General features: G+C 47.8%; 1 protein-coding gene across 3 annotated transcripts in view; it reads left to right on the top strand.

Moving 5' to 3' along the window:
• FLNB (filamin B) overlaps positions 1 to 16,679 on the top strand; it is a gene marked incomplete at its 3' end in the record, with an annotated part of 72,921 nt that extends 56,242 nt beyond the window's left edge. For 2 of the 3 annotated variants that reach the window (XM_082004494.1, XM_082004493.1), the window contains 17 exons: positions 615 to 689; positions 1,413 to 1,515; positions 2,411 to 2,551; positions 4,233 to 4,361; positions 4,845 to 5,018; positions 5,173 to 5,331; positions 5,719 to 5,922; positions 6,541 to 6,693; positions 7,018 to 7,140; positions 7,681 to 7,947; positions 8,405 to 8,542; positions 8,630 to 8,745; positions 10,594 to 10,726; positions 11,763 to 11,939; positions 14,412 to 14,630; positions 15,575 to 15,778; positions 16,492 to 16,679. In XM_082004494.1, the coding sequence (XP_081860620.1) occupies positions 615 to 689; positions 1,413 to 1,515; positions 2,411 to 2,551; positions 4,233 to 4,361; positions 4,845 to 5,018; positions 5,173 to 5,331; positions 5,719 to 5,922; positions 6,541 to 6,693; positions 7,018 to 7,140; positions 7,681 to 7,947; positions 8,405 to 8,542; positions 8,630 to 8,745; positions 10,594 to 10,726; positions 11,763 to 11,939; positions 14,412 to 14,630; positions 15,575 to 15,778; positions 16,492 to 16,679 (2,703 nt within the window). The remainder of the gene's footprint in view (positions 1 to 614; positions 690 to 1,412; positions 1,516 to 2,410; positions 2,552 to 4,232; positions 4,362 to 4,844; positions 5,019 to 5,172; positions 5,332 to 5,718; positions 5,923 to 6,540; positions 6,694 to 7,017; positions 7,141 to 7,680; positions 7,948 to 8,404; positions 8,543 to 8,629; positions 8,746 to 10,593; positions 10,727 to 11,762; positions 11,940 to 14,411; positions 14,631 to 15,574; positions 15,779 to 16,491) is intronic. The other variant, XM_082004495.1, reaches the window with a different exon arrangement.
• Positions 16,680 to 25,314: the final 8,635 nt, after the last annotated feature.

The raw sequence follows: 25,314 nt of genomic DNA, 5'->3' as shown, positions 1-25,314 counted from the left end.
GGGAATTTGCAAGTCATCCTCTTGGCATGCCTAGTGGGAAGGGAGGCTGTGCCGGGGGAAAACACATTTGGTATCTCAACAACGCTATCCCAGCTATGAATCAGAAGAATAGCTTTGCAGCTATGACTGGACGTGGGCTGGGTCAGTCACCCGAGTGTATGAGCTGGGAGCAGCCTTCCCACGGCAGCAGGCTTTCCTGCTTCCCAGCTTGCACACCATGCTGCGCAGCACCTGGGGACTTGCATCTTAGGTTTAAACCTTTCGCATCCCTCCCTGCACCAGTCCCATAAAAAGGCAACTCTGAAATTCACTTGCACCAGTGTTCAGGCACTGCTTTCCAGCTTCCCTCCTGAGCTCCCAACAATGGCATGTACCGGCTTTGTCCCTTTGCTGTGCCACTGATGGCTTCCCCCAGTGCCTGCGGGTATCAGCAGTTTTCCAGGTCCCCCAGCTAGATCCAGGTCCTTGTGATGGCGAGAGGACTGGGAGGGCTGCGCAGGGGGAGGAATCTGGATCCTGTTGAGGATCTGGAAGGAGCTGTGCATTCTGTACTGTGAAAGGTGGGAATGCCTCTGTGCCAGAATAACACCTAACCTGCCTTTACCCCTGCCCAGGCTGTAGATGCAGATGATGCTGCCGTGCGGTCGCAGGAGCCAGTGGGCGCCTCCCCCCCCGGATTCCGCCCTTGGGTACACAATTTTTACATTTTTCAGCTGTTTTTCCCCCATCTGTGTTCCATTTCAGATGACAGCCTGCTTCTTGGGACTGCTTGAATTGCTCTGGTCATTGTGTTCATTCTTTCTGTTTGATCAATTGTTCTTGGGATCCAGACCTTATTTTTTCTTTGTTGCTTGCAGAGAGTCTCCAAATAGACTCTCATTTAAACACGAAGAGGATTATTACACCTACAGCTTCTACTCCTGCAATGTCAACTGTTGGCAAAAGAAACCTGAGTGCATTGCTTTCTTTTCTCAGTAAAACAGCACAGTGTCTTGAGTCCAGAGTCACATTGTGAAACTTGTTTCTTTTGTCCATTTTGTGTTGCAATCACTCTGTCCCATTCAAAAATCACTTTCTCTTCCAGGCCTTAAGCAACTAAATCCTTTCAGATGGAGCCACTTTGGGTCTTGCGTGCGCTACATTGTCTTCCATCCCTTTGTGTTCCATTTTTATCTCTAACTTTTTTCCAGCATGTCTTCCATTCGCACCGTGTTTGATTAGCTCTGCTCTGCAGTGTGGTGGTGTTATGAAGGAGAGCTTGGCCGGACACTGCTCTGGTTTGAGCCCAGTCCTGTGGCTGGCTGTGATAATCACTGCACTCTCTCTTCTGCTTGTGCTCGCAGTAGAGTTGCTCATCGCTCGTCTGGGTCTACTGTCCTTTTTGAAGTGACCCATCCTTTTGCTTCCTTTAGGTCACAGAAGAAGCTTATGTCCCAGTTGGAGACATGAATGGCATGGGATTCAGGCCCTTTGATATGGTTATCCCTTTTGCTGTAAGGAAAGGAGAAATAACAGGTACCTGGAGACCCCTGGGGAGGTTTTGCTTTTTGTTAGCATGTTTATCCATTGCAGCTAACAGTCTGGGTGGTCTAGACCACAGTGTGTGTGGGAGGATTGTGTATCCTGCCAGCAACTTGGTTGTTTAATTTTACATCCAGTGGCACCCGCTGAGGGTGAGTAGGATACACCCCGCCGATGGTTTGAGTTAAATGAGGGGATTCTTGGTGCTGCTGTGGCCTTCAGTTGCTCGGCTGTGAGCTACTGCACTGTAGGACCTCTTGCTGCTTTTCCCCCGCTCTGGAGCAGCTACATGTGTCCTTGATAAGCTCTGTTACTGATTTTGTGCAGATGCTGCAAAACAGTCTAATCCTGCATTCCTGTCACATGCCTTCTCCAAAGCAGGCGATCCCTCTTCCACAGGTCCGGCAGCTGAGAGCATCACCCCAGTGACACCCCAGTTGCACGAAGCTCCTGCACACACGGGCTGTGTCCCCTCCTGCGCTCTAGCTCAGCAGTCCCACCCCAAGCCCTGGTCTGTCCCTGCTGAAGGGACAGTCAATCCTTCCTTTTCAAAAGAGCTGCAGGAGAGGGAGCGCCTTGCAGCGAGGTAGATCGGTGCCTTTCCTGAGGCTTGCCCTGGAAATTTCAGTGGCTGCAGCAAACAGCCCTGCCTGTAGAGTTTGTGAGGTCACAGGACTGCTTGCCAGATGTCTACCACTGCGTTCTATTCATGTAGCTTAAGTAGAATACATGTCTGGTTAGTGTTCCCATTAGTCTCCTATTTGTGCCTGTGGGTAAGGAATTTAACAATTTAAAATGCTAGTTTAAAATGGCTAGACAATTCTTTGTGGGTGGGAGAAGGGAAGCAGGCAGCTTCTCCTTCTGTAACTCCCACGGTGGCTTTTTGTAGGTGAAGTACACATGCCCTCTGGGAAGACAGATACGCCAGATATTGTGGATAACAAAGACGGCACAGTAACAGTGAGATACGCTCCTACTGAGGTCGGGCTGCATGAAATGCACATAAAATACATGGGAAAGCACATCCCAGGTGAGTGACAAAGCTGGTGACACAAATCCGAGTGCAGTGTCCTGCTGATGCATCTGCTCCCTGCCAAGGTTTCTATAGCTTAGCTGTATACGCTGCAGTGAGAGCTGCCCGGGACGTCCTACCGTTCAGCAGCAGTTCGTCTGCAAGCAGTCCAGAGAGCAACTAAAGCAAAGGAGTAAGTGCCAGCACATGTGAGCTTCCATTATGGTTTAATAGTACCAGCCAGGCTTAAAATGGATTTTAGTTTTGGAAACTAGCTTTTGTGGCGTTTTATTATGAAGACGAAACATACAATTTTCTAACTACCATTTTTTTCAGGTTGAAATTTACTGCTGTAGTGCTGAACAAAACTAGTGGTTACAGTGTATGTTTATCCTTAAAACTGCACTAGCATAAAAATCTCAAATCTGTGGGGAGGACTAAGTGGCTAAAACACTATAGTTACTCTTTCCATTTCATTGCAATAAAATAAAACACACATGCACACTATGCTGTAATCTTTCTTTCTTCCTGGCTGCTTCTTAACAACCAGAAACCACTGCCTTTCATTGCCTTTCTCTTCTCTTTTGTCCTTACTTCACCAGCTCCCCAGCTGAAGCTCTGCCTCGCCTGGAGGCTGGGGCTGCCTCGCGGTTCTCCAGGCATGCCAGCTGCGTGGGGCTGGGGCGAAAAGGGGCAGGTCTGTAGAAGGATGTGTAGACATGAGACAAAATACCTTCAGCACTGCCTGAACTGGGCTGCTGGTTCTGTTGGTGTACAGGAGCACAGGGTAACTTTGGCTGAAGCAGGGAGCTCAGTAATGTGATGCATGATGCTACTTCAGTATCTTCAGCATTTCATACGGATATAGCACTTCCGTAAGTGCCAGACTGTTGGATGCTCACTGCAGGGGGGTTGGACTAGACGACCTTTAAAGGTCCTTTCCAACCCAGAGATTCTATGTATGGGTTCAGTAAAACCATTAACCTGCGCCTGGACAGAAGGATGATGTGCTGTAATGTTTCCTTCAAGGCTGTCATGAATCAAACTTGCTACTGGCTCAGCCGCAAATCTAGTTTTGGATTTAAGAGTTATCTATGCCTTTTTTTGAAACCATTATTGGCTGTTGGTGACTGTACTTTTTGTTCTTGTGCACCAGCTTAGCTAATCTGAGGCTGGCAAATAAGTTTTTTTGGATACCCTTCAAACTTGCTAGTTCAGGTTCATTGAGTCAGACAATGTGCTAGTGCTAGTTCCTAATTCCGAGCTACCAAAATTCAGGATCTGTGCCTGAACAAAAAGCTTGCTTCTGAGTCATGTTCTAATTTAATGTGCTAAAAATAAACTTGTAATGAATAAGACCCTTTACAACTTCACTGAAGATGATCTCTGGTAATTTGAGTAATACTTACTCTGTCATGACTGAATGTGGAACAAGTTGTGGAGAAGTATCTTTTGAAGATGAAAGGGGAGGCTTACTTTGTTTTTTAAGTGCATTACTTAAGTTTCTTCAAGTATCAAGTAGTGAGAGTGGCATTGAGGAACATGAGCATCATTAAGCATAAGATCCCTTTGGTTCAGAGCAGCTTGATGTCTGTTTTGTTCTTGTAGTCCTGGCCACTTATCCTTAAAAATGCTTCTTCTGGGTGTTTTTTTTTTTTTTGTGTGTGTGTGTGTTTGGGGGTTTTTTTCCCTCCTTTAGAAAGCCCTCTGCAGTTCTATGTGAATTATCCAAACAGCGGCAGTGTGTCTGCTTATGGGCCTGGCCTCATTTATGGGGTTGCCAATAAACCAGCAACATTCACCATTGTCACAGAAGATGCAGGAGAGGGTAAGTCTGTTCTTTAAACCTGTCCTACCCTAAGCTAGGAACTTCTTGGAAGTGTAATGTGCATCAGTATTAATTTTGCATTCATCTGTCCCACTGCGAATCTCTGATGCGATACAGGTGACTTGTGCAAATGTCAGGTGAAATGGATTTCATCAAGTTGTAACTTGCAGTAAACACTGTCTTATTCTTCATGAGAGCAGTGGATGTACCTTGTGGTACAGGGTGCAAATGATTCATTTAATTAAAAATGAATTGAACACAACTTAGATCTAGTGGGTGATGACCGTGTGTGGAATCACTGCTAGGTAAATCTAACAGACGGAATAGAGTCATGGTCTTAGTGGATTGGCTTGAGCTCTTTTTGCTGCTGTCCTTTGAAAACATGTGTCTAAGCTGCATTTTCAGTACCAAGTACTTGATCTTCCTCTTTGGACCAAGTCTTTGGACATGAAGATTCACAGAAGTGCTGTTTATGTTTCCTAGGTGGGCTGGACTTGGCTATTGAAGGACCTTCAAAAGCAGAGATCAGCTGTATTGATAACAAAGATGGAACATGCACAGTCACATACCTGCCTACTCTACCTGGGAACTACAGCATCCTGGTCAAGTACAATGACAAGCACATCCCAGGCAGTCCGTTCACAGCCAAGATCACAGGTATAAAATTTAGGCTTCTGGAAGCACTTCGTAATGAAAATTGACCTCTCACAGTATGGGGGACCTGGTTTGTGGCAGGAACACGAAGTCCTTCGACTTGTTCTGCGCTTGACCTTGTAGTATTTTTCTGACTAATTTCTCTCTATATATTCAGATGATAACAGAAGACGGTCCCAGGTTAAGCTTGGCTCTGCTGCTGACTTTTTGTTGGACATCAATGAGACTGATCTCAGTCTCCTAACAGCCACCATTAAAGCCCCATCAGGTCATGATGAGCCTTGTCTTCTGAAGAGGCTACCCAATAACCACATTGGTAAGCCCTGACAGTCTTGATCCGAGAGAGTAGTATAGGAGCCCCTACTCCGGTTTGCTTTGCTGTGTAAAATGACTGCCTTCTCTGCTCCTTCCCAGAAGGATATTGTCAAACCAGGTGGTTGATACTGTTTTGTACAGCTGGCCAAAGACAGAAGAGTATGAAGAATGACCTCTTGAGTTAGCTTGCATGTGACATGCCAGGTTGTGACCGAAGCGCTTTTTGTCAGCATATGTGAATGGCTTTGTGGCCCATTTGAGAGCAATACTTCAACATGTGTGAAGAGTGCTCTTTCAGTATTTCATTTCTTGGTGTGATTAACGCATTTAAATTAAGTATAACATGCATAAAAAGTGAGTAAGTTTGTCATGTTTCTCTGCTCTGTAGGAATCTCATTCATTCCACGGGAAGTAGGAGAACATCTGGTTAGCATCAAGAAAAATGGGAGCCATGTACCAAACAGTCCTGTAACAATCATGGTGGTCCAGTCTGAGATAGGAGATGCCAGACGAGCAAGAGTTTTTGGACGTGGCTTGGTAGAAGGACGAACCTTTGAAATGTGTGACTTCATTGTAGACACAAGAGACGCAGGTTAGTTCCATCGCAGATGGACTGTGAGATGCTGGAATGTGTGTATCCTCTCTAAATGAGAGCATTGTCTCCCTCAGCATGCGACCACCAGGTCACAAACCACAAAGCAGCAGATGCAAATAGCGTATTAAGCTGCATGGTCATTATTGTCAGTTATTAACTACAGACAGTGCTATTAACTTCTAAAATGCTTTGCCTTGTCTTGGCTGATGTTTTCTGTTACAGCCAACTGGGACTGTCACTGAGGCATTGCTGAAGCTTTTCTTCCCTTTGGTGATGCTGGCTCTAGTATCATTGTGTAGAGCAAGAAAGAAATGAGGAAAATATTTCCCTGTTGGTTTCACTGTGGAGCCTTGGCCATGGTCTTTGAAGCTAACTTTTCAACATTAATGAAATAAAAGGGATATGATCAGAACATTTTAGGAGCTGAATACATGCTGTGCCTTGCATATTTGACCGATCAGGACAACAAAAAAATGTCATTAAGGCATCATGCAGCTCCCATGAGCCCGTGATGATACAAACTTATTGACTAGCTACTGCTATGAATTTGGACTATTTTATGTCAAATTTATAATAGCAGTATGGAAATCTGAGGCTAACTTAGCTGTATTGTAGGTTATGGTGGGATCTCACTGGCAGTTGAAGGACCCAGCAAGGTAGATATCCAAACTGAAGACCTAGAAGATGGAACTTGCAAAGTGTCCTATTTTCCAACTGTACCTGGTGTGTACATTGTGTCCACTAAATTTGCAGATGAACATATTCCAGGTAAGCAGAAGTTTTGGGCAACTTTTTGGTTAGTACAAATAAAGTCTTACCTATCTGGCCAGTGCACTGGAACTGTGGGTAGGCTGTATGATCCTGCTCAAACAGTAAGTCCCAAAGATTCAAGGAGGTCCTACCAGTCCCCTCCACACACAGCAAGCATCCAGAACTGTTCTGGTTATATGGGTGTATTTCACTTGTACCTGACTGTTAGCTGGCTTTAAAACTTCCCCTATGATCCACTACAAGTCAGAAGAAGCTCTCACTCCTCCCCTCAATGCAGTGTGTAATGAGCAGAGGAGAAATGACTTGCTGTGGTGCTTACAGGCAGCCCATTTACTGTGAAGATAAGTGGTGAAGGAAGAGTTAAGGAGAGCATCACACGAACAAGGCGGGCTCCCTCTGTTGCAACAGTAGGAAGCATATGTGATCTGAACCTAAAAATTCCAGGTAAGTACCATCCTTATCTCCGTAACCATAACTTGCGCTTGCATAGCGAGGGTGTACCTCAAGTAGTGGAAATAGGAACTTCAGTGTTAACACTGGTAGTGTGGTCTCTTTGAATCGTTAAAAATAAGCATAACCATGGTCAACATATGGAGAAATAAATACCAGGGAGGCCTTAATTTATTCTGTGTACAGCAGGCTGCACAGCTCACCCTGTCTCCAGGGTTTTAAGATCATCGTGTTGGCTGTTAAGTGTTTGTACTGCTGTCTGGCAAATGTGGATCACGTAGGCCAGTCTTAGGTGGCTGCACTTATCCAGCCTCTTCATCTGTCTCCATAGCACGTGGGAAGCTGTAACTGGCCGGGTTTGCGGCTCAGCAGCACACATCTAGCTGAGCAAACAAACTGGCACCTATGTGCCTCTTCTGTCATTTGTACTGTGCAATCACTTGAGCTCAGGTCCTGCTTCCAAAAACTAAATAGCAAAACCCTTTGTCACTTTCTAATCTGCATTTTTTTTTTTTTTTATTCTCTTCTTGTTAGAAATTGATTGTGGTGATATGACAGCCCAGGTAACTAGTCCCTCTGGAAGAAACTTCGATGCCGAAATTGTAGAAGCTGATAAAAACACCTATTGCGTCCGCTTTGTGCCGCAAGAAATGGGAGTCCACACTGTGGATGTCAAATACAGAGGGCAGCCGGTGCCAGGCAGCCCCTTCCAGTTCACCGTGGGACCGCTGGGCGAGGGAGGAGCCCATAAAGTGAGAGCTGGAGGACCAGGGCTGGAGCGTGGAGAGACGGGTGTCCCGGGTGAGTCCTCTGCTCTTGCTAGGCTCCAGTGCCTGCTGTGTGCAGGTCTGCAGCACAGTGCTTTGGTTTCTTTTGGCCTCTCCTTGGAGAGCTTGAGCGCACCTTGGTGTAACATCTTGGGGTCGCCCAAGCCAGGGGTGGTCAGTGGAGAAACAGGGAGAAATAATACTGCTGCATCATGCAGACGGAGAAGTCTGGAAGTACGTGTTTTGGAAATGTGAGTCCTCTCTCAGGATGAGCTTGATGTTGTAAGGTGTGTTAAACAGGGCTGACAGGCTGTTATTCAAGGCTAATAGGAGCCTCTTGGAGAAACTATTAAGTGTTATCATCCAGGATGATGGGATGAGGTCCTGTTCTTCACACACCTAAGTATGGGATGCTGCATGGTCTGTTAAGGAAGGAGCTGCAACCCAGCAGCAGCAAACTTAGTCTTGTATACTCCCATGTGCTTCAACAGCCGAATTCAGTATATGGACACGGGAAGCTGGAGCTGGAGGACTGTCTATTGCTGTAGAAGGCCCAAGTAAAGCAGAAATCGCCTTTGAGGACCATAAAGATGGATCTTGTGGTGTATCATACATAGTTCAAGAGCCAGGTACGTACCAAGACTAAATCATACTGAAATAACACTGAATGCTGCCATCGAAGAAATGGACGCTTACTGCTGCTTTTCTCCCTGCAGGCAACTATGAGGTGTCCATAAAGTTCAATGACGAGCACATTCCTGAAAGCCCCTACCTGGTTCCCGTCATCGCCCCCTCCGATGATGCTCGCAGGCTCACTGTCACTAGCCTTCAGGTGAGACATAAGGAAACATCTCCACAACTTGCCACACAGACTGATTTCGTCCTTGTTCTCCGAGACAAAAATGGTTGTTCTTTCTTCTTAGTAATAGCCTTGCCTTGGTTGGTGCTTGTTTTCAAGCTCAGCTTGCAGCCAGAGAGAGGTTTTTGGCAGCTGGCCTCTCTGTAACTTAGGCCAGTAGAGCTGGCCCAGCTCTGGCTAGCCAGAATTTGAAGGCAGAAGTCTCAGCTGAGTGTATTACAGATGGTAACACTTGGGAATTAAGAATAAGAGTCTCTAGAAAATAGCATTGGAGGACCTAAAACTTGCTTTTCACCCCACTACAGGGGGGAAGGCCAAGGAGAACTGAAACGTGAACCACCAGTGATTATGCTGGTACCGAGTGACTTGGTTGGCACGTGGAATGAAGAGCTGGGTTTCCACAGGCGAGGCAGCGTAGGGCTGCATTGTTGGGATGTTGCTGCAGCCTTGCTGGAGCACTCATGTGGGCAGACAGAGGGGGCCCTGCCATGAGGTCAGAGCGCAGATTTGCTCTTGCTGACGTCACAAAACCACACAGTCACAGCTCAGATGATTCATGAATAGTAGTGAATCTGAGTGAACGGCTTTGTAGTTGGTCTGGGCTCATCTGTTAACCTCACCATATAATTTTTGTATGTGTTTGTGGTTACGTGCATTAAAATACAGCTAACATTAAAGGCCTGACTTAAATCTCCAAAGCCAGAAACTGGGATGTGAGACTGAGAATCTGTGTCTAAATATACTGTACCTCAGTCCTCATAGAGTGGTGATAGGCAATTAGTACTTCAGCTAAGGCTTTTTTTTTTTGATATGTCCCAGCTGTGGTCCCCAGGAGTTTGCCTGGGCTACAGGACTCCTCCACCTTGGCTGCATAATGAATCATGACAGCCTGATCGGATAATATCTCTTCTAACCAGGAGTTACAAGGGCGTTAATTAGTCGCTGTGGTATTGATGTTTCTCTTGTGTTTCATTTAAAGACTCTTTGACAGGAATACGCACTTCAATTAAGTCCTGGAGAGGCAGATAAAGCTGAGTATTCAGTAATGGAGCACAGTGAGCAGCATCAGCCTCTGCTAAACCTGTATCAGGGACTTGCTTTGTACATTGTACCTCAGTTCTACTCAGTTGCATTTATTTCCCTCTTCAGGATTTAGTTGAAAACAAAATCAGGTAAAGTATGTTCAGCATAAAATATTACTGCTGCATAGCTGCATGGGCTGCTCCGGTTGAGGACCGTTGCGGCACGGATGCTGAGCTGCCTCGCCTTCCACCGATGGCCTGACAGCGTAGCAACATCTGGTTTTGTGTTTTAAATTACTTTCTCATGTTAAGACGTCTTGTGGTGGTGTTCTAAATGCAGCCTCTTGTGGCAAATATAAACATGCATATTACTCTTTCAGACAACTGGATTATCTGAGGCTTTTCCCCTGAATGAATCTGGAATGAATGAATGGGCTGAAAATGGAGCTATAGCTTAAACATCCTTTAAATCAAGTGCCTGAATGCAGGGGCCTGACCTCAGTGATAACGGGTGACTAGTCTCGTAAACCTGCCTCTGCCTGATTTGGCAGAGTCGTCTGGCTTCCAAAAACGGTCTGTTACCATGGGAAAAATCAGCCTATCCAACGTGGGTGACTCTTAAATCAGCCACTCCTAAGAGGGAGAGAGGTGATTTGAGAATTTATGCAAGTCACAACTTCATGCCTTTTGTTGAAATCTAAAAAAAGAATTGTGCTGAAGTGGTTATTTCCCTGCCACAAATCTTGCGTTGTCTGAAAAGAGAAGTTTAAATTTGATAATCTGACTGTTGCGTTCTCAGGAGTCTGGATTAAAAGTTAATCAGCCAGCATCCTTTGCTATAAGGCTGAATGGGGCAAAGGGCAAGATCGATGCTAAAGTCCACAGCCCCTCCGGAGCTGTAGAAGAGTGCCACGTGTCTGAGCTGGAGCCAGGTGAGCACGGCTTTGCGTTGGTCAAAACAAACTGGGGGACCTCCAAAACGTACTCGCTGCCCCATAGCAAAGGGGGTTTAGTCCTTTTGGTTTGCAAACAGCGTACCCAAGGGACAAGCACCTTGCTTGGAGAATGACTTCTTTGTGTCACTAGCTGTTTGGTCAGGGTTATGGCCATGCTTTTCCTAGATATCTCATGAAATGACTGACCCCTAACTTGTGTAAGATACAGATATTTAAGTCTTGGCTTACCAATGAAGGTACAGTGATATTAGTCATAAGGGAAATATGATGTGGTTGTTGAATTTAGCCAGGGAAGAAGTTTATTTTTCAAAGCTATGCTTCCATCTTTGACTAATAGTTTATTTTTAACTCGCACTCACTCCTTTATATGAAATGTCAAGGCAGCTGAATATAAACAAACGCTACAGAAAGCTCCACACGTGTTTCAGCAACGAGCTTTTATTTTTCACTTGAAGTCTGAATGAGTTACGGTCTCTACTGCGGACGGACGGCAGCGGTCTGGCTGGGGAAGATCAGACCTTCCTCTGGGTTAACATACAATCACGAATGTTAAATACCAGAAAACTCCTAAATGACCTTATTAAATAAAGGTGCTGTGTCTGTGGTGTCAGAGCAGCACGCTCAGCCTGCTGGTTAGATTTGGATGGCTCTTACCAGCTGCTTTTCTTCCCTGCGCTGCTCCCTCAACTGCTGACAGGTCGGGCTGTGATTAAGCTGTCATGTTTAGTGCGCATGTGAGGCAAATAACCCTAAAACTCACCCTGCAGACTAGATGACAGCTGAGATCAGGTCTAGTCGGCAAGGTGAAAATGCAACCTGTGATGACTCCTGCAATAAATACAGTGTTTTGCTGCTTAAATATGAGCTTAGCAGCTTGTGTAGCTGAGAGTGCTCAAGCTGGGACCAAAATATGTTGAAGCCTTGCTTGGGTTGCTAACCAGGCCTGCATTGGGCTTAATTGCTGTTTTATTGTTATCTCTGATATAACAGAAAAGCCACTTCTCTCTTGCAGATAAGTATGCTGTTCGGTTCATCCCCCATGAAAATGGCATCCACTCAATTGATGTGAAGTTCAATGGAAGCCATGTCGTGGGCAGCCCTTTCAAAGTGCGTGTTGGTGAGCCCGGGCAGGCGGGCAATCCCGCGCTCGTCACGGCGTACGGATCCGGCCTGGAGAGCGGTACCACAGGTAACCCTTCTTTTACAGCTGCGATACAGACCTGTTTGCACTTCGGCTTTCTGAGAGAGCCAGAAGCTGTTCCTAGGCATATTTTTACATGACTTTCCCTGCTAAGGCAGCTGAACTAACCCACATTCTCTGCTGACCTGGGCGCAAGCTAATCTTGCTTTCTTGCATGCTCTTATAAGTCTTATAACCATCGATTAGTGAGTCTGCAGGCTATACTGAGCCTTAACGAACTTAAAACCTCTCTAAACCAGCGACTGCAGCACGAGTTCACTTGAATTGGGTAGCAGCTGGGCTGCGACTGCTGGTTAGCCTAGCTCCCCACCGGTGGTCCCTCGGGGCTCTGGAGATGCTCTGGCTCCCTTCCATGTGTGAACATGACGTCTGTAAAGGCCGGAGGCTTTTGTGAACATAGGTATTGAGTTGGCTGTCTGGTTGAAGGAGTCTGGTTTAACTTGCATACCTCTGTTAATTAACTGGGTGCAAGGGCGTGCCCAGTTACCTTTTCTTCAGTGCTTGCACCTCTAAGAAATTTCAAGTTAAATGTTATATGATGTGTAAACTCTAGGGAGTACGGTGGATTGTTCTGTCTGTAGTGTGCTGTACGTGCTTCAGATGCAGCGTGAACGTTGACTCTTCTTGGAAATCTGACACCTAGCTATCTGCTGTGGCTGCCCCATCTGATAGTTCTTAATCCAAGAATGTAGGGCTTGGGTTGTTTGGGTGGTTTTTTTTTCTTCCCCATTTACATGATTTATGGGCTTTTGTCAGAAAATACAAAAACATTCCAGGATATGCACTTCAACTTATTTAATTGTGTGCTTTTGTGGGCCACACACACAGGGAAAGAGCAGAGTAAAAATGATTTTTTTTTTTCTTCTTTTTGATATGCAAGACGATAGCTAGTTCCCTTTACCCTATCTACTGCTGTATTTTGTCAATTCCATTTTAGACCTTTTTTGTCTCCCTGGAAAATACTGCAGTTATTCATTCAAAGCTTCTGTTGTTCTGGAGAAACCAAGCAGTTGGTTTTGGAAACATGTGGATATACTATATAAAATAAAAATATTATAACCTGTGCTGCTTTAATAGGTGGAAACAAAAGCAATCATTAATACTAGCCACTGATGCATCAGGGACAGGGGAATTTTTCTCCATCTGTAAAGGTGTTTGGGGTTGTTTTTAATCTAAACAGACTGTTTAACTTCAGCAAAGTTACTCTGTGCCCCCTTGTTGAATCCTGGCTGCTGCCAAAAGCTCAGTGCCCTGGGAGCTGCTGAGCAGCGTTTCTGAACAATGACCTAGTGTAGGGGTTTCAATAGCCGGTGGCTGAGCACCTGGAACGTCCCCCCGGGAGGCGCGTGCGTCTGCAGCCTCCAACAATGCCAGCCTTCATTTGGGGCACAGAGAAAAAGCAGTGACTTCGGAGCAAGAAGTCTTCAGTGAGAAGCCAGGAAGCTTGCTGGCTTTGGAAATTGATTTTCCTCTGTTTGAACGGTGCATCTTGCAAGCTGACCACCTTATACCTCCCAGGCAGGCAGTGCCAGTGAGATTTACTGCTAAAGCGGTGGAAGATGGTACCATCCCCTGTGGGAGCCGGGTTCTTCCAGCACTGCGACACAGCAGCCGGTTGTGTGGAGAGGCTAGAAATGTCTCTCTAGTTCATCACCACACTTGCACGCTTCAGTCACAGCTGTAGTAAACTTTCCCATAACTGTCCTGGTTTTGATTGAACTCAAGGACTTTATGCCTCCACAGCAGTATCTGATACAACAGCCCAAAGATCATAAATATTTGAAGCCAGAGTTTGACAGTAAATTATTTGGGGGCCGAAAGCCTTGCTTAATTTTTTCTTGTGTTCCTGGCATTGTGTCATTGGCTTAGTATTAGCAGCAGTAATTCTGCTGTGTTAACCAGATGCTGTAATTAAATAAGCTTTTGTTTCCACAAACTGCTTGGAGTGCTGTTGCCGAGCAGTTCAAACACCCGTCTCCTCCAGGAGATCTCCTGCCCCTCATCCCTCTTACTTTCTTGTGGGCTCTTCACTGCTGACTTAAGGTCCAGGCAGTGAGGCGGCTCCGAGCTTTCCCAGGCGTAGCCGTGCAGGAGGCTGTGCTGCACAGGCTCTGACACCCAGCAGAAAGGCTCTTTTTCTAAGAGTTTTCTCCCCAAGCCAGTCTTTCGATGACGAATTACTTCCTTTTCAGTCCTGAAGGGCTCTCCTGACCCCTTGTCCCACGCAGTCCCACAACGTGAGTGGACGAGGGAGCCGGGGTGCCGGCGGGGAGACTGCGGGGCTGCGGAGCCCCTGGTCGGGGCTGCCCGCACGAGGATGCTGGGGGGGCGGCGTGCTGTCCCTCCCTGCGTGCAGCCTTCTCTTACACCAAATTACCCATCCCTGTTTTAATAACCGAGGCTGCTTGTGTAACATCGGGTGTGAGGAAGAGTGTGTCTTACTGTGCTACATCTTTCTAGGATTGCAGTCGGAGTTTTTCATTAACACGACCAAGGCTGGTCCAGGTACCCTCTCTGTTACAATTGAAGGGCCATCAAAGGTGAAAATGGACTGCCAGGAAACTCCAGAAGGTTACAAAGTCATGTACACACCCATGGCTCCAGGAAACTATTTAATTGGAGTTAAATATGGTGGACCTAACCACATAGTGGGCAGCCCCTTCAAGGCAAAGGTTACAGGTAAAAAGCTAACCAGTATTTACTGTGTGCCTGAAGTAGTTTGTGTCATTCAGCAAATATGCCCCTCCGAGATAGTGTGGCATTCAGTTTTAGATGCCCAAAAACATGAGGTGAAACGTTTCTCCCCATTGCCTCTGCAGCCTAGATGAGGGATATCAGAAGAGGCTACAGGAGCATTAGTCACGGAGGTTGCCAGCTTGGCTGTGGAGGGCTGTAAAACAGCTTCATGGGCGTGTGTTAAATCCTCACCTAGCACTAGGGTGTTGCATTGGCAGTGGGGAAATACGACTCATTTACCCACTTCCCCCCCAAAGCCTGAAACTTGGTCACCTGTAGCATAATTGATGCCCTTGGACTGACTTATTTTGGTGCAGTTGCCACCTAACCAAAGATGTCTAATGTCTGGGAGGCTTTTAGGTGATGTGAGGAAGGCTGGTTTAGGAAGCTCTTTCTCTCTTCAGTGCTGTGTTTAAGCACAGACTGGAGTTCATCTCTGCTGCTGCCCCTGAGCCAGTGAACCCTCTCCTGGTGCCCATGGCATGGTGATGTTCTTGGGACTGGATGTCAGGGGCTGCGCTCCCCCGGGCTGGGTCGTGCTCTGCTTTCAAAATGGGTTATTGCAAAATTGCACCTGCTTTTCTGCCAACTCAAGTAATTTTTGGCATTTGGTGATTGGAGCACAATTAACTCTTCTCAAGCAGCCAGCTTTGCTTAATGAATCCTGAAGTTCCTGTGGCCCTTTAACCACTCAAGGGCTCTGGGATGGGATTGTTGCCAGCGTTGCTGGAAGATGTCGGCTAAAAACCCAAGTAGGAAATTGCTCCTCTCTGAAAATGCATTTTGGATGCAGAATGCATGCTGGTCATTAGGAGGGTTTCAAAACCTCCTGGTAATGCTTTTCAGATGGGGTGAATCTGAATGTCAGAAGTGTTTTCTGTTTCCAGGACAGCGACTGGTTAGCCCAGGCAGCGCCAACGAAACCTCTTCCATCCTGGTAGAGTCAGTGACAAGGTCATCAACGGAAACTTGCTATAGCGCCATTCCCAAATCCACCTCTGATGCCAGCAAAGTGGTTTCCCGGGGAGCAGGACTCTCGAAGGCTTTTGTGGGTCAGAAAAGCTCCTTCTCTGTGGACTGCAGCAAAGCAGGTACGGGTACAGGAAGCAGCTGGATGTCAGAGTGGTTTAGCTGGACATTTTTTGCCCTAAACCACCTTGCAAAGTTAAAATTCAGAGCTTGAGGTGATGATCTGCTTCTAAAGAAAAACTCTAAATGCTACATGGTGCTCACCAAGTCAGTCCTAATGCAGAGGCTGTAAAGATGCTGATTTCTCTCCAGGTGGCTTTATCTGAGCCAGCTGCATCTGAAAGAAATCGTGGGTTATGGCATGAGAACAAACAGGTTGCTGAACTTAAGCAACCCTCGTGGTGCATTGTAGCATGTAATGCAAGGTGTTCCTGTGAGCCGTGAGCACTGATCTTCATCATCTGGGAGCTTTGCGGTGGGTGGATTACAGGCCAGCTGTGTTAGCTGGTCTCTGCTATTAGCTTCTGATGAAGTACTTTAAAGGCAGTGCCTGCTCGCTTTCATGAGCAGGGATAATGTCTCGTGTGCTCTAGTTAGATAGTGGTAGCCTGTCAGGTCTGGCAAAATGCACAAATAAACCCTTGCCTCTATGAGGTTGAAGGCTTTTTTTAAATAAAATTCCTGCTTATACCAAATTAGCTTAGCCATACCTCAGACCACCACTCTGTGAATTAAAATAACTAAATCCTTGTGTTACGGAGGTAATGTGTGATGGTACAACCATGCTTGTTTGTTTAAGCTTAGGAATGCTAACAGTCTTGTTATTTTGCTGTAGGTTCAAATATGTTGTTAGTTGGCGTCCACGGACCTACAATACCGTGCGAAGAGGTATCCATCAAGCATTTGGGCAGCCATCAGTACAACGTAACCTATGTCGTCAAGGAAAGGGGTGACTATATTCTGGCGGTGAAATGGGGTGACGAGCATATCCCTGGGAGTCCCTTCCATGTCACCGTTCCTTAAACTCGCCGAGCGTCAGAGTCGATCTTTGCGTTTGCAATTCAGATGTAGAGTTATACTGGGTGCAGTCCTGTTGCAAAATGCAGTATCTAGATACACATGGCTCACATTTCAATACAGTCAGAAGTAAACTCTGTAACATTGTTTTTTACAAGCATTTCACTTCCACTTACCAACCTAATGTCAATCTATTTAATGTCCTCCTCAAATTGTACCTTTGCAGTACTGTCCCGGTCACTGTTAATGTTTTGGAGAATCATGTGGATGACTAGACACTAATTTCCCTTGCGGATGTTAAAGACTTTAGATACTAATTGAAAACTGGAATTTGTCTTTGTAATTGGGTATCTTAACTACTGATTTTATTTGACTGGAGACTTTACGTTTTAGTTATGGAATATGACTTGGGCTGTCCCCAGTTCAAATTCTTTCTGTAAAGAAATGAAGTAAAACTGGTACTATAATAGGTGCCTTTGTATACTTGATCAATTTTAACGCTTAACATTATAAAAAGCTACTAAAAGTGGCTTTATCACTCAAATTTAAAATGTTTCTGAAAAGGCTTTGCTAATGGTTTACATTTAGGAAAAAATTATCTTTTATAGCAAACCAAAAGCAGACTGAAAATGACTTCCTGGAAGCTTTCAGCCTTTCTGCATTAATGCTTTGTAAATCTAGACAGGTAGCTTTTTGGCCATGATGCTAGCAAATGTGGGTTTTAATTAGCTTGGGATTCTGGTGAGATTTCTGTAACTTTACAGTTAACTCCCCACACTTTTTGATTTATTTTAAGAACAGCCCCTGGTTTGGCTGGGTTAAAGCAAGCCCCTAAACTCGCAGAGCCAGGTGTAGATCTCACTGGCATGACCCGACATCGATGCGGGTCAGAGCACAGCGGTGTATCGGGAAGCTGATCAGCTGTTTCCCTGAAAGCTGCGGGCCAGGCGAGTAGCTGAGATGGTGCAAAGAAGCCAGCCTGGGGATGGGACCCCACATCTGTAGTCAGGTATGGGGCGGGAGGGAGGACGGGTGTGCGAATTTACCAGTAACAACAATACCAGCCCACAAACCCATCTTTGGAAGTCGTTTTATTATATCTCGGTCCAAGGACATGCCTGAAGCACGCTTATCTCTCCTGAAAACCCCTTTGCGCTGCAAAAGGCGTTCCTGCTGAGGGTCAGGGAGTGAAAACTTCCATTATAACTTGTCTGTTTGTCCTGGATTACTCCATGCTACTTCCCAAGTGCGTATCTGAATTGCTGTCAGCTGCTGGGGCTTTAGTAAACTCTCCAAATGAGCTTTAACTCTGCGATTAGGAGAAGGTAGGATTTATTGAAAACCTGTTGAAATGTCACTGTCTGTCCCTAGGGAGAAGTTCACGCTTAACGGTTCTGTAGTTACGTGCACTACTCACCAGCACAGTTATTGGGGTAATAAAGGAAGGTTGGGGTTTTTTTACTGTGCTTTTTTTGTGCCTTAATGTGAAATGCTCACTACATTGTAAACTAGGAAGTAAAAGCAAAATAAACTGGAATAAAATGCAGGATTGTAAAATTGTATCTTATAACTTATTAAATAGAAATGTTTGCTTCATTAAAATGTGCATGTTAAACGACATTGGTTTCTTTTCATATGTAGTCAGTAAAGTTCAAACTAAAACTACAGCATGCAGCAGCTTCAGGCAGACCGAATAACCCCCGGCCCGTAAGCCATGCAGCTACCTGTGGAAAAACTTGGGCATAACTTCAGTGCCATTCTTTTTTTTTTTTTTTTCTTCTAAAACTTCTTTTTCCCCCCCTAAAACAAAGTATCTGGGAAAAATTTAAGCCATGGCATAAACGTCTTGGGCAGCAGCAGGCGTAGTGTGAACGGGGCATGAAACGGCTGTGCTGGTTTTCCCCGGTGTAGACCCCGGCTACTGGGCAGCGGAGCTGGGGCGTGGCGTGGCCCCAGCAGTGCCAGCAGGTCAGATGGGTCTGATCCTGGGGCGCTGCCCGCGGCACCCGCCGGCTCCTCCGGGCTCCCTGGGGTTGTTTGCAGAAGGTGGTTCCCGGGTTCCCGGCGTGGCATTGCACCTGGGGCCGGCCGGCTCTGGCGCACGGCCATGGAAACCAGCAGATGTTTTCCCAAACACGGCTCCTGCTGGAAGCCCCGCTGAAACCTGAGATGCGGTGGCTGCCAAGAACTTTCCTGCCCCAGGTTTATCAGATTATTTCCTTTTTATAGTTAACTGTGTTTCATTAGCTTTGTGCTATGTCAGCCTGAACCTCGTACTCCATGTTTTCAAACAAAACAAAAAAACCTGGATACAGCTCTCGGGCTGAGTAAACCTTGAGAGCCTTGTGCCTGTGTAACTCCTATTTCCCAGTAACCCTGCTCTCCTCTGGCCTTCTCTTGCCTGTTGCCACTTGGTGTCTTGGTCTAATTGCACTAAGCTGAAATTAATGGGAGTTGTCTCTGAAGTTGATGGGACCCTGATTGTTACCTTGTCCGAGGTTACCTCCAGCAAAAACAGCCCTACTTCAAGTGAGCAATTCTGCCTTGCCTGGCACAAAATAACTTACCGAGGACAGCAAGCACCTGGTGGTGGTGATGAGAAGAGCTTTTGTGCAACTTGGCTGCGTTGGCCTTCTTCGGCAACAACATTCAACCAACTCCGGCAGCTGAGGGCTGACCTTTTATTGGGCACTGTGCTCTGCTTTTGGGCTTTGGCACCTTGATGAAGGTTTCCACTTGCAGTGCCCACCTTAGCAGGCAGCTGTGGGGCTGGAGTGTCGGTGTACCAGGTTACTGGCATCCCAGTGCCTCTTGCTGGGTAGACTTGCAATGGTATGAGATGCGCTTTCTGCATTATTTACGGAGGACTGGTGTGGACTTTCACCTCTAGCTGTGGAAGTGGGGTTTTTTTCCTGGAAACTTGGTTGAACTTAAGTTCTTTTCCTTTGTTTATAATCTCTCTCCTTAGTGGTAGTTTGCAGCAGGATTTGGCCACCTGGTACCTGTTAGTGCCACTGGGAACTCATCCATCTCTCCTCCACTGGCCCAAACTGCTCTGCAAGCACTTGGCTAGATCTGGCAGTGCCCTTGGTAGCCTGCTGGATCTTTGCCTGCTGGTGACCATTGACCCGTAAGTCAGGGCACTGCCATGCAGGAAAGCCTGCTGGGACCCACTGCACCTCCAGGAGGTTCACCAGAGGTCTTGGTGAGTGGTGGAAGGTAAGTCCCTGCAGCACACCAGTTACCTAGGGATGGCATCCCACCCCCTGTTTGGTATTGGTGTTTTTTTATGGCAGAAGCATTTGTTCATCTCAATGGGCACGGAGAAGGGGTCTTTGGAGATGATGTCCTGGAGCTGGGGGTCCTCACAACCTGCACACTCAGCCTGTCCTTCACACTGTGCTTGTTCCTCCCGTACCCTGGGGTCTCACCTGCATTTGCTGCCCACTGGCCGCCTCCTTTGGGTTCAGGGAGCTGTTGGAGTTCCCTCTTCAGACCCTTCTGGGTGTCCCTGGCCTTGTCTCCGTCTGTTGCTGATGGCCATCACTGGAGCCAGCATGGCAAATGTCTCCTATACTTGGACGTCGCTCAAAACTGAGAATTGCATTGTGTGTCGTGCAGCTCCATCACAGAAACGCAACCGGGAGAGCACCCACCGCTTCTCTGATCAATGCCTGGGAGGCTGTTCCTGGGGGCAGGCGAGGTGGTTGATGGCCCCTCCAGGCACGCGTAGCATGCTTAAACCTGCTGCCGGCACTGCCCTGGCTTTCTGCACCACCCACGGATGTGACTGGGCGCCTTTTTTTTGTTGTGCCCGATACAAAAGACGCAAGAGGTCTCGTGTTAGCTGGGGGAGGCAGCTGGCTACCGGCCCGGCTCTGACGGGGTGAAGGTCTGGGTTTGCTGAGGGTGTTGCAAGGCTCCAGTGCCCGGCTGTGCATGGTTTTGCAGGGGGGAAACCCTGGGCAGGGGCACTTCCAGCTGCTGGCTGGTCCCAGTCTGCAGCCTTAAACTCTGCCAGCTCCATCGTCTGCCCCAGCCTCTCCCTGGCAGCATGGGGGTTTGCTCTTCAAAGTAGCTTCAGCCTTTCTGAAATGCAGCATCCAAGCGCAGCTCCTTCCAAAAGACCTAAGGTGCTATTTCTGCCCGGCTCCTTGCCTCGGGCAAGGGCGAAGCTGATCCATCCGGGGGCTGCCGAGAGCTGCTCGCCTCCTTCAGCCTTTGCATGCCAGTGAAATAGGTCTCATGCCGTTTGTCACCTGGTATATTATTCTTGCAATATAACGCACCTCGGATGGCCGTGTTTGGGGCGTAGCTCCAAGTGCCTTGCTCTGTTCACGGGCTAAATCATGTCCCCCGGCTGCATGTGCTGGTGACCGGCAGGGCTGACCGTGGGGTGCGCGGGCAGAGTGGGGCTGACGGTACCACTTTGCCCTTTCCAGCATCAGTCTAAGTGATAAACTTCAGTAAATTAAAGAGATCTATATTTAAATTATTTTAATGATATAAATTATTTCAAATTAACGATTGAATTTTTTATATGTAATATATAAATAGATATATATATAAAAAATAAAAGATAACTCAGTATACTTAATTTTTCTGGCAATGTTACTGCAGCAGTAAGTCTTCAGTCCACGCCAGGCCTGGGACTGCGCAGCACTTCGTGTGTCCAACATTGATCTTCCCTTCACCCACCAAAAGCACTGAGCTGCTCTGATGTTTATTGGGTGCATTAGCAATGCGGGTGGTGGGGCTGCTGTTTTGCAGGACACTTGTTTGGGTCAGATTATGCAAACCCTGTAATTAGTTTTCCCTCTAATTGTCTGTGGAAAGCAGACTATGAAGTTTCCAATCCAGAACCTGCTTTTTTCTCTATTCAGTTCTAACTTCTAAATGTATTTGTTTTAAACTGATTTTATTTTCAATCTTTTCTACCCCACATTGACAGGTACTTGCAGTACAGACAATATACTTCTCTCTCTTAAAAAAAAAAGGAAACAAACTATGTATTAATCACATTTATAAACAGACATACTTTGTCAGAAACTGGGATGGAGTTGCATGAAACTGTTAATTCAGGGAATGGCACAAAGCTTTTTTTACACAGTGTTATTTATTTGTTTGAAGAAAGACTTTCCAAAGCATTTGTTACCATGACAGCTGGCTGTGCCGCTCTCTCCCATGGGCTAAATGAAACTGGTTGCCCAGTTTGGCCTCTGCCAGCTCAGGGACAGCTCTTGGACCCTCTGGCATGCAGGGGATGGGGTCTTGCAAGGCTGCCACCAGCATCCCCAGGTGTTTATTCTGTGCCAGCTGCCTTGGAGGATCTTCCTTTCCTTCCTTTCCTTCCTTTCCTTCCTTTCCTTCCTTTCCTTCCCGGTACCCACACCTTTCAACAGCAAACTGCCCAACTCCTGTAAGCAAATGTTTATTTTAAAAAATAAGTTTTCCCCATGTTACAGTAACTTAGAGATATTCCCATCCCATCGTGAGGTGCCACATCTTCACGGGTCCATCCAAGCTGGAGAGGAAGCAGCAGGATGTGCTACAGCAATATTTTCCCCCTGCAGCCTGCAGGAATCGTTAATATTCAGCAGGTCCCTCTCGCAGAAGGTTATCAAAACAGCCCCGCTGCCAGCTCTCCCTCTTGTGCAGGGCTGTTTCCCCAGGGCCTCCTGTGGAAAATGCTTTTAAGTGGCTTTTCAGAATTTCTCAGACTTTCAGAGTTAATTTTCATAGTTGTGAATTTATATCGCACACTTAGAAAAAACACTGTCACTAAGTCAGGCTGGATTTATAGCTCATGTCACTATTTATGTGACCAGGATTTAAAACTCATTCTTTATATAACATAAATGAAAGGCTAATATATGTGATTTGAAAAAAAAAAAACAGGCAAAATATGATTTAGCGGGACCCAGAGGTATGTTTGACAGCTCTTTCCTGTGATGAACTGCCTTTCTGCAGGACCTTGGTACTGCAAATATTTATAACCATGCTCAGCTGGAAGCCTGTGAATCCTCCGAGCCCCATGGAGGAGCTGGGAGGGTATTTCTTTCTGACAGTGAAGTCCTGCTAGGATTTTTTTGGGGGTGGGGGAGGGTGGGATTTTGCATTTAGCTTCACTGAAAATGGCGAGGGTCAGACCCCCCTCCCAACTGAGATGCATGGAAAGTGGTCACGTCTCGCATGCCGGCATCTGCAGAGCTTTTTAGGGAAGGTTTCTGGTTCCTTTGCCAATATGGAAATTAATTCCGATGAATCTGTCTCCTGACTAACTGAAAATACCCTGCAAACACCGACAGCTGAGGCACTATATTTAAAATGACACTTGAAGTATTTAACCTTGTTTTTCACACCAGCGAGAAAACCGGAATGCGTACAGAGGATTTTATACCAGGTGACAGCAGAGAGGTTGTGTCACCTACCCCTTGGGATGGTGGCGAGGAACGTGGGCTAAATCTGGCCCCAGGGGTTGCAGAAAGAGCCTCCGATCCAGATCGCAGTTTCCCCCAGCACCGAGGAGCGGGTTGGCAGCATCTGCTGCAGGCGGGCACGGCAGAGAGCCTCACGTCGCCCCGCAGGCCAGGTACGGGCCGCCGAAGGGCAAAAGCTGCCATGCGGAAAGACATCCCGAGGAGCCGGGAGGGCTGGAAAGGCTGTGATCGCTGCTGCGCTAAACCAGCCGCCCCGCTGCTCTGGGTGCGGGTATGGCAGAGGACAGCAAGGCATGGCAAGGGACAGCACGGGACGGCAAGGGTCAGCAAGGGTCGTCAAGGGATGGTAAGGGTTGGCAAGGGAAGGCAAGGGTCGGCAAGGGACGGCAAGGGATGGCAAGTGTTGGCAGGGGTCATCAAGGTCATCAAGGGTCGGCAAGGGTCAGCAAGGAATGGCAAGGGACAGCAAAGGATGGCAAGGGTTGTCAAGGTCATCAAGGGTCAGCAAGGGATGGCAAGGGGCGGCAAGTGTTGGCAAGGGACAGCAAGGGTTGGAAAGGGATGGCAAAGGTCAGCAAGGATCAGCAAGGGGTCCCCTGGGTGAACGTGCCCTGTAACCTGCCAGCACCCAGCCCTGGGAGCTGCTGCCTGCATTTCCCGGTTAAATAACTGTGGGCGATGAATAAGCAGGCCTGGAGCCAAAAAACGTGCTACCTTTTGTTGCAAAGCTCGTTCACAGACACAGTGAGACCAGGGACGCTTTGGGGCCAGCTGCGGGCCGGCTCTCGGCAGCGACAAGGTCTGGCGGAGGCACGTCGGGGGGCGCAGGGCCGCCAGCTCCCAGCTGAGGTTGCGCTGGGGCTTCCCGCCGCGGCGCCCCCGCTGCTGGCGCTGCTGGGCCGCCACCAGGGGGCGCCCTAGTACCGCGTAGCGCCTGGCGAGCCCCGCAGGAGGGCGGAGCCTGCGCTACCCCGGGCGCGGGGCTGGCGGGGGTTGTGGAAAGGACCCGGGGGGGGGGGGGGGCGAGATTTCACACTGTTTTCCTTTCTGAATAAAGGCAGGGGAAAGATGACTGCTGTCTTCACCTTCTGCTCTCCGTCTCCTGGGCAGGCTCGGCAGAGAAAAGCCCCACCAGGGACCACTGAGGACGGTGCTACGGGGAGATTGAAGGCAAGCTCCCCGTGGGTGCCATGTGAGTGCCACTCAGGCAGCCCCTGCTCCGCTCTTGGTCCTTTCCTGCGGCGGATGCTCAAGCAGTGAGCGGCCAAGTCCGGCCTGGGGCACCGAGCTGTCCCGCCATCCCTCCGGACGCCGAGGGAGCCGCGAAGCAGCCAGGCTTGGACCAGCTGCTGGTCTCAGCAGCCCCACACCGGTAGGCTCTTTGATTTCTCTGCCTTTGCCGTTGCCATCAGTGCTGCCGGCCCTGCCGTGCCATAGCGCAACGCAGCCTTTCTCGGGGCTGCAGCTCAGCTGCTTGCTGTGCATCTGTATGTGACCGTACATCTGTACGTGACCGTACATCTGTACGTGCGTACGTCTGTATGTCCAGACACAGGATGCATACGGGTCCCAGCCCAAACCTCATCAGCGGTGGCTTTGGCACCTGCTTCTGTTCACCCGTCACCCACGTGGCAGGGCAGCAGCGGGAGCTTTGGAGGGTGTTCAGGCTTGAATTGCTCACGTCTGTGCATATTCGTGCACAGTTAAACTTTCAGGAAAGCAAAGCAAATATGGATGTAAACCCAAATAAGAGAGGCTGGGTTGCACGTGGGTATTGGCATGCCAAAGGGCTTCAGAGCTGGGGAGACTTGCCCTGATGCAGAGCAGGGACAGTCCCCGGTCCTGCTGACCCCTGTCCTTCTGTGCCATTCGTTAACAGCACATCCCAGCATGTTCCTCTGGTTGATGGTGGTTTATGTATCATTTAACGTTCCCCTAGAGCCGTGTGTTCAGCCGCAGTGCATGCTGCACTGGTCTGCGTTTGGGGATATACAGACCTCAAACAAACAGGCGAGGTGGGTCCCTTCGGGGTTTTGTACCAGCTCCCCTGTGTCCTCATTGCTGACAGTACCTAAAAGGAGGCAAAAGGAGGTACATAGCGCCTTGCCCAGGGCCAAAGGGCCTCTTGCCCTCTGGCACTAGCAGAGAGGTGTTGGGGCCCTCAGGGGTTAGTGAGGAGCAGAGCCAAGGCCAGGAGGAGG

Source organism: Phaethon aethereus (assembly GCF_964289735.1).
Source record: "Phaethon aethereus genome assembly, chromosome: 11".
NCBI classification, from domain to species: Eukaryota; Metazoa; Chordata; class Aves; order Phaethontiformes; family Phaethontidae; genus Phaethon; species Phaethon aethereus.
This window is presented reverse-complemented; position numbering and strand designations above follow the sequence as displayed.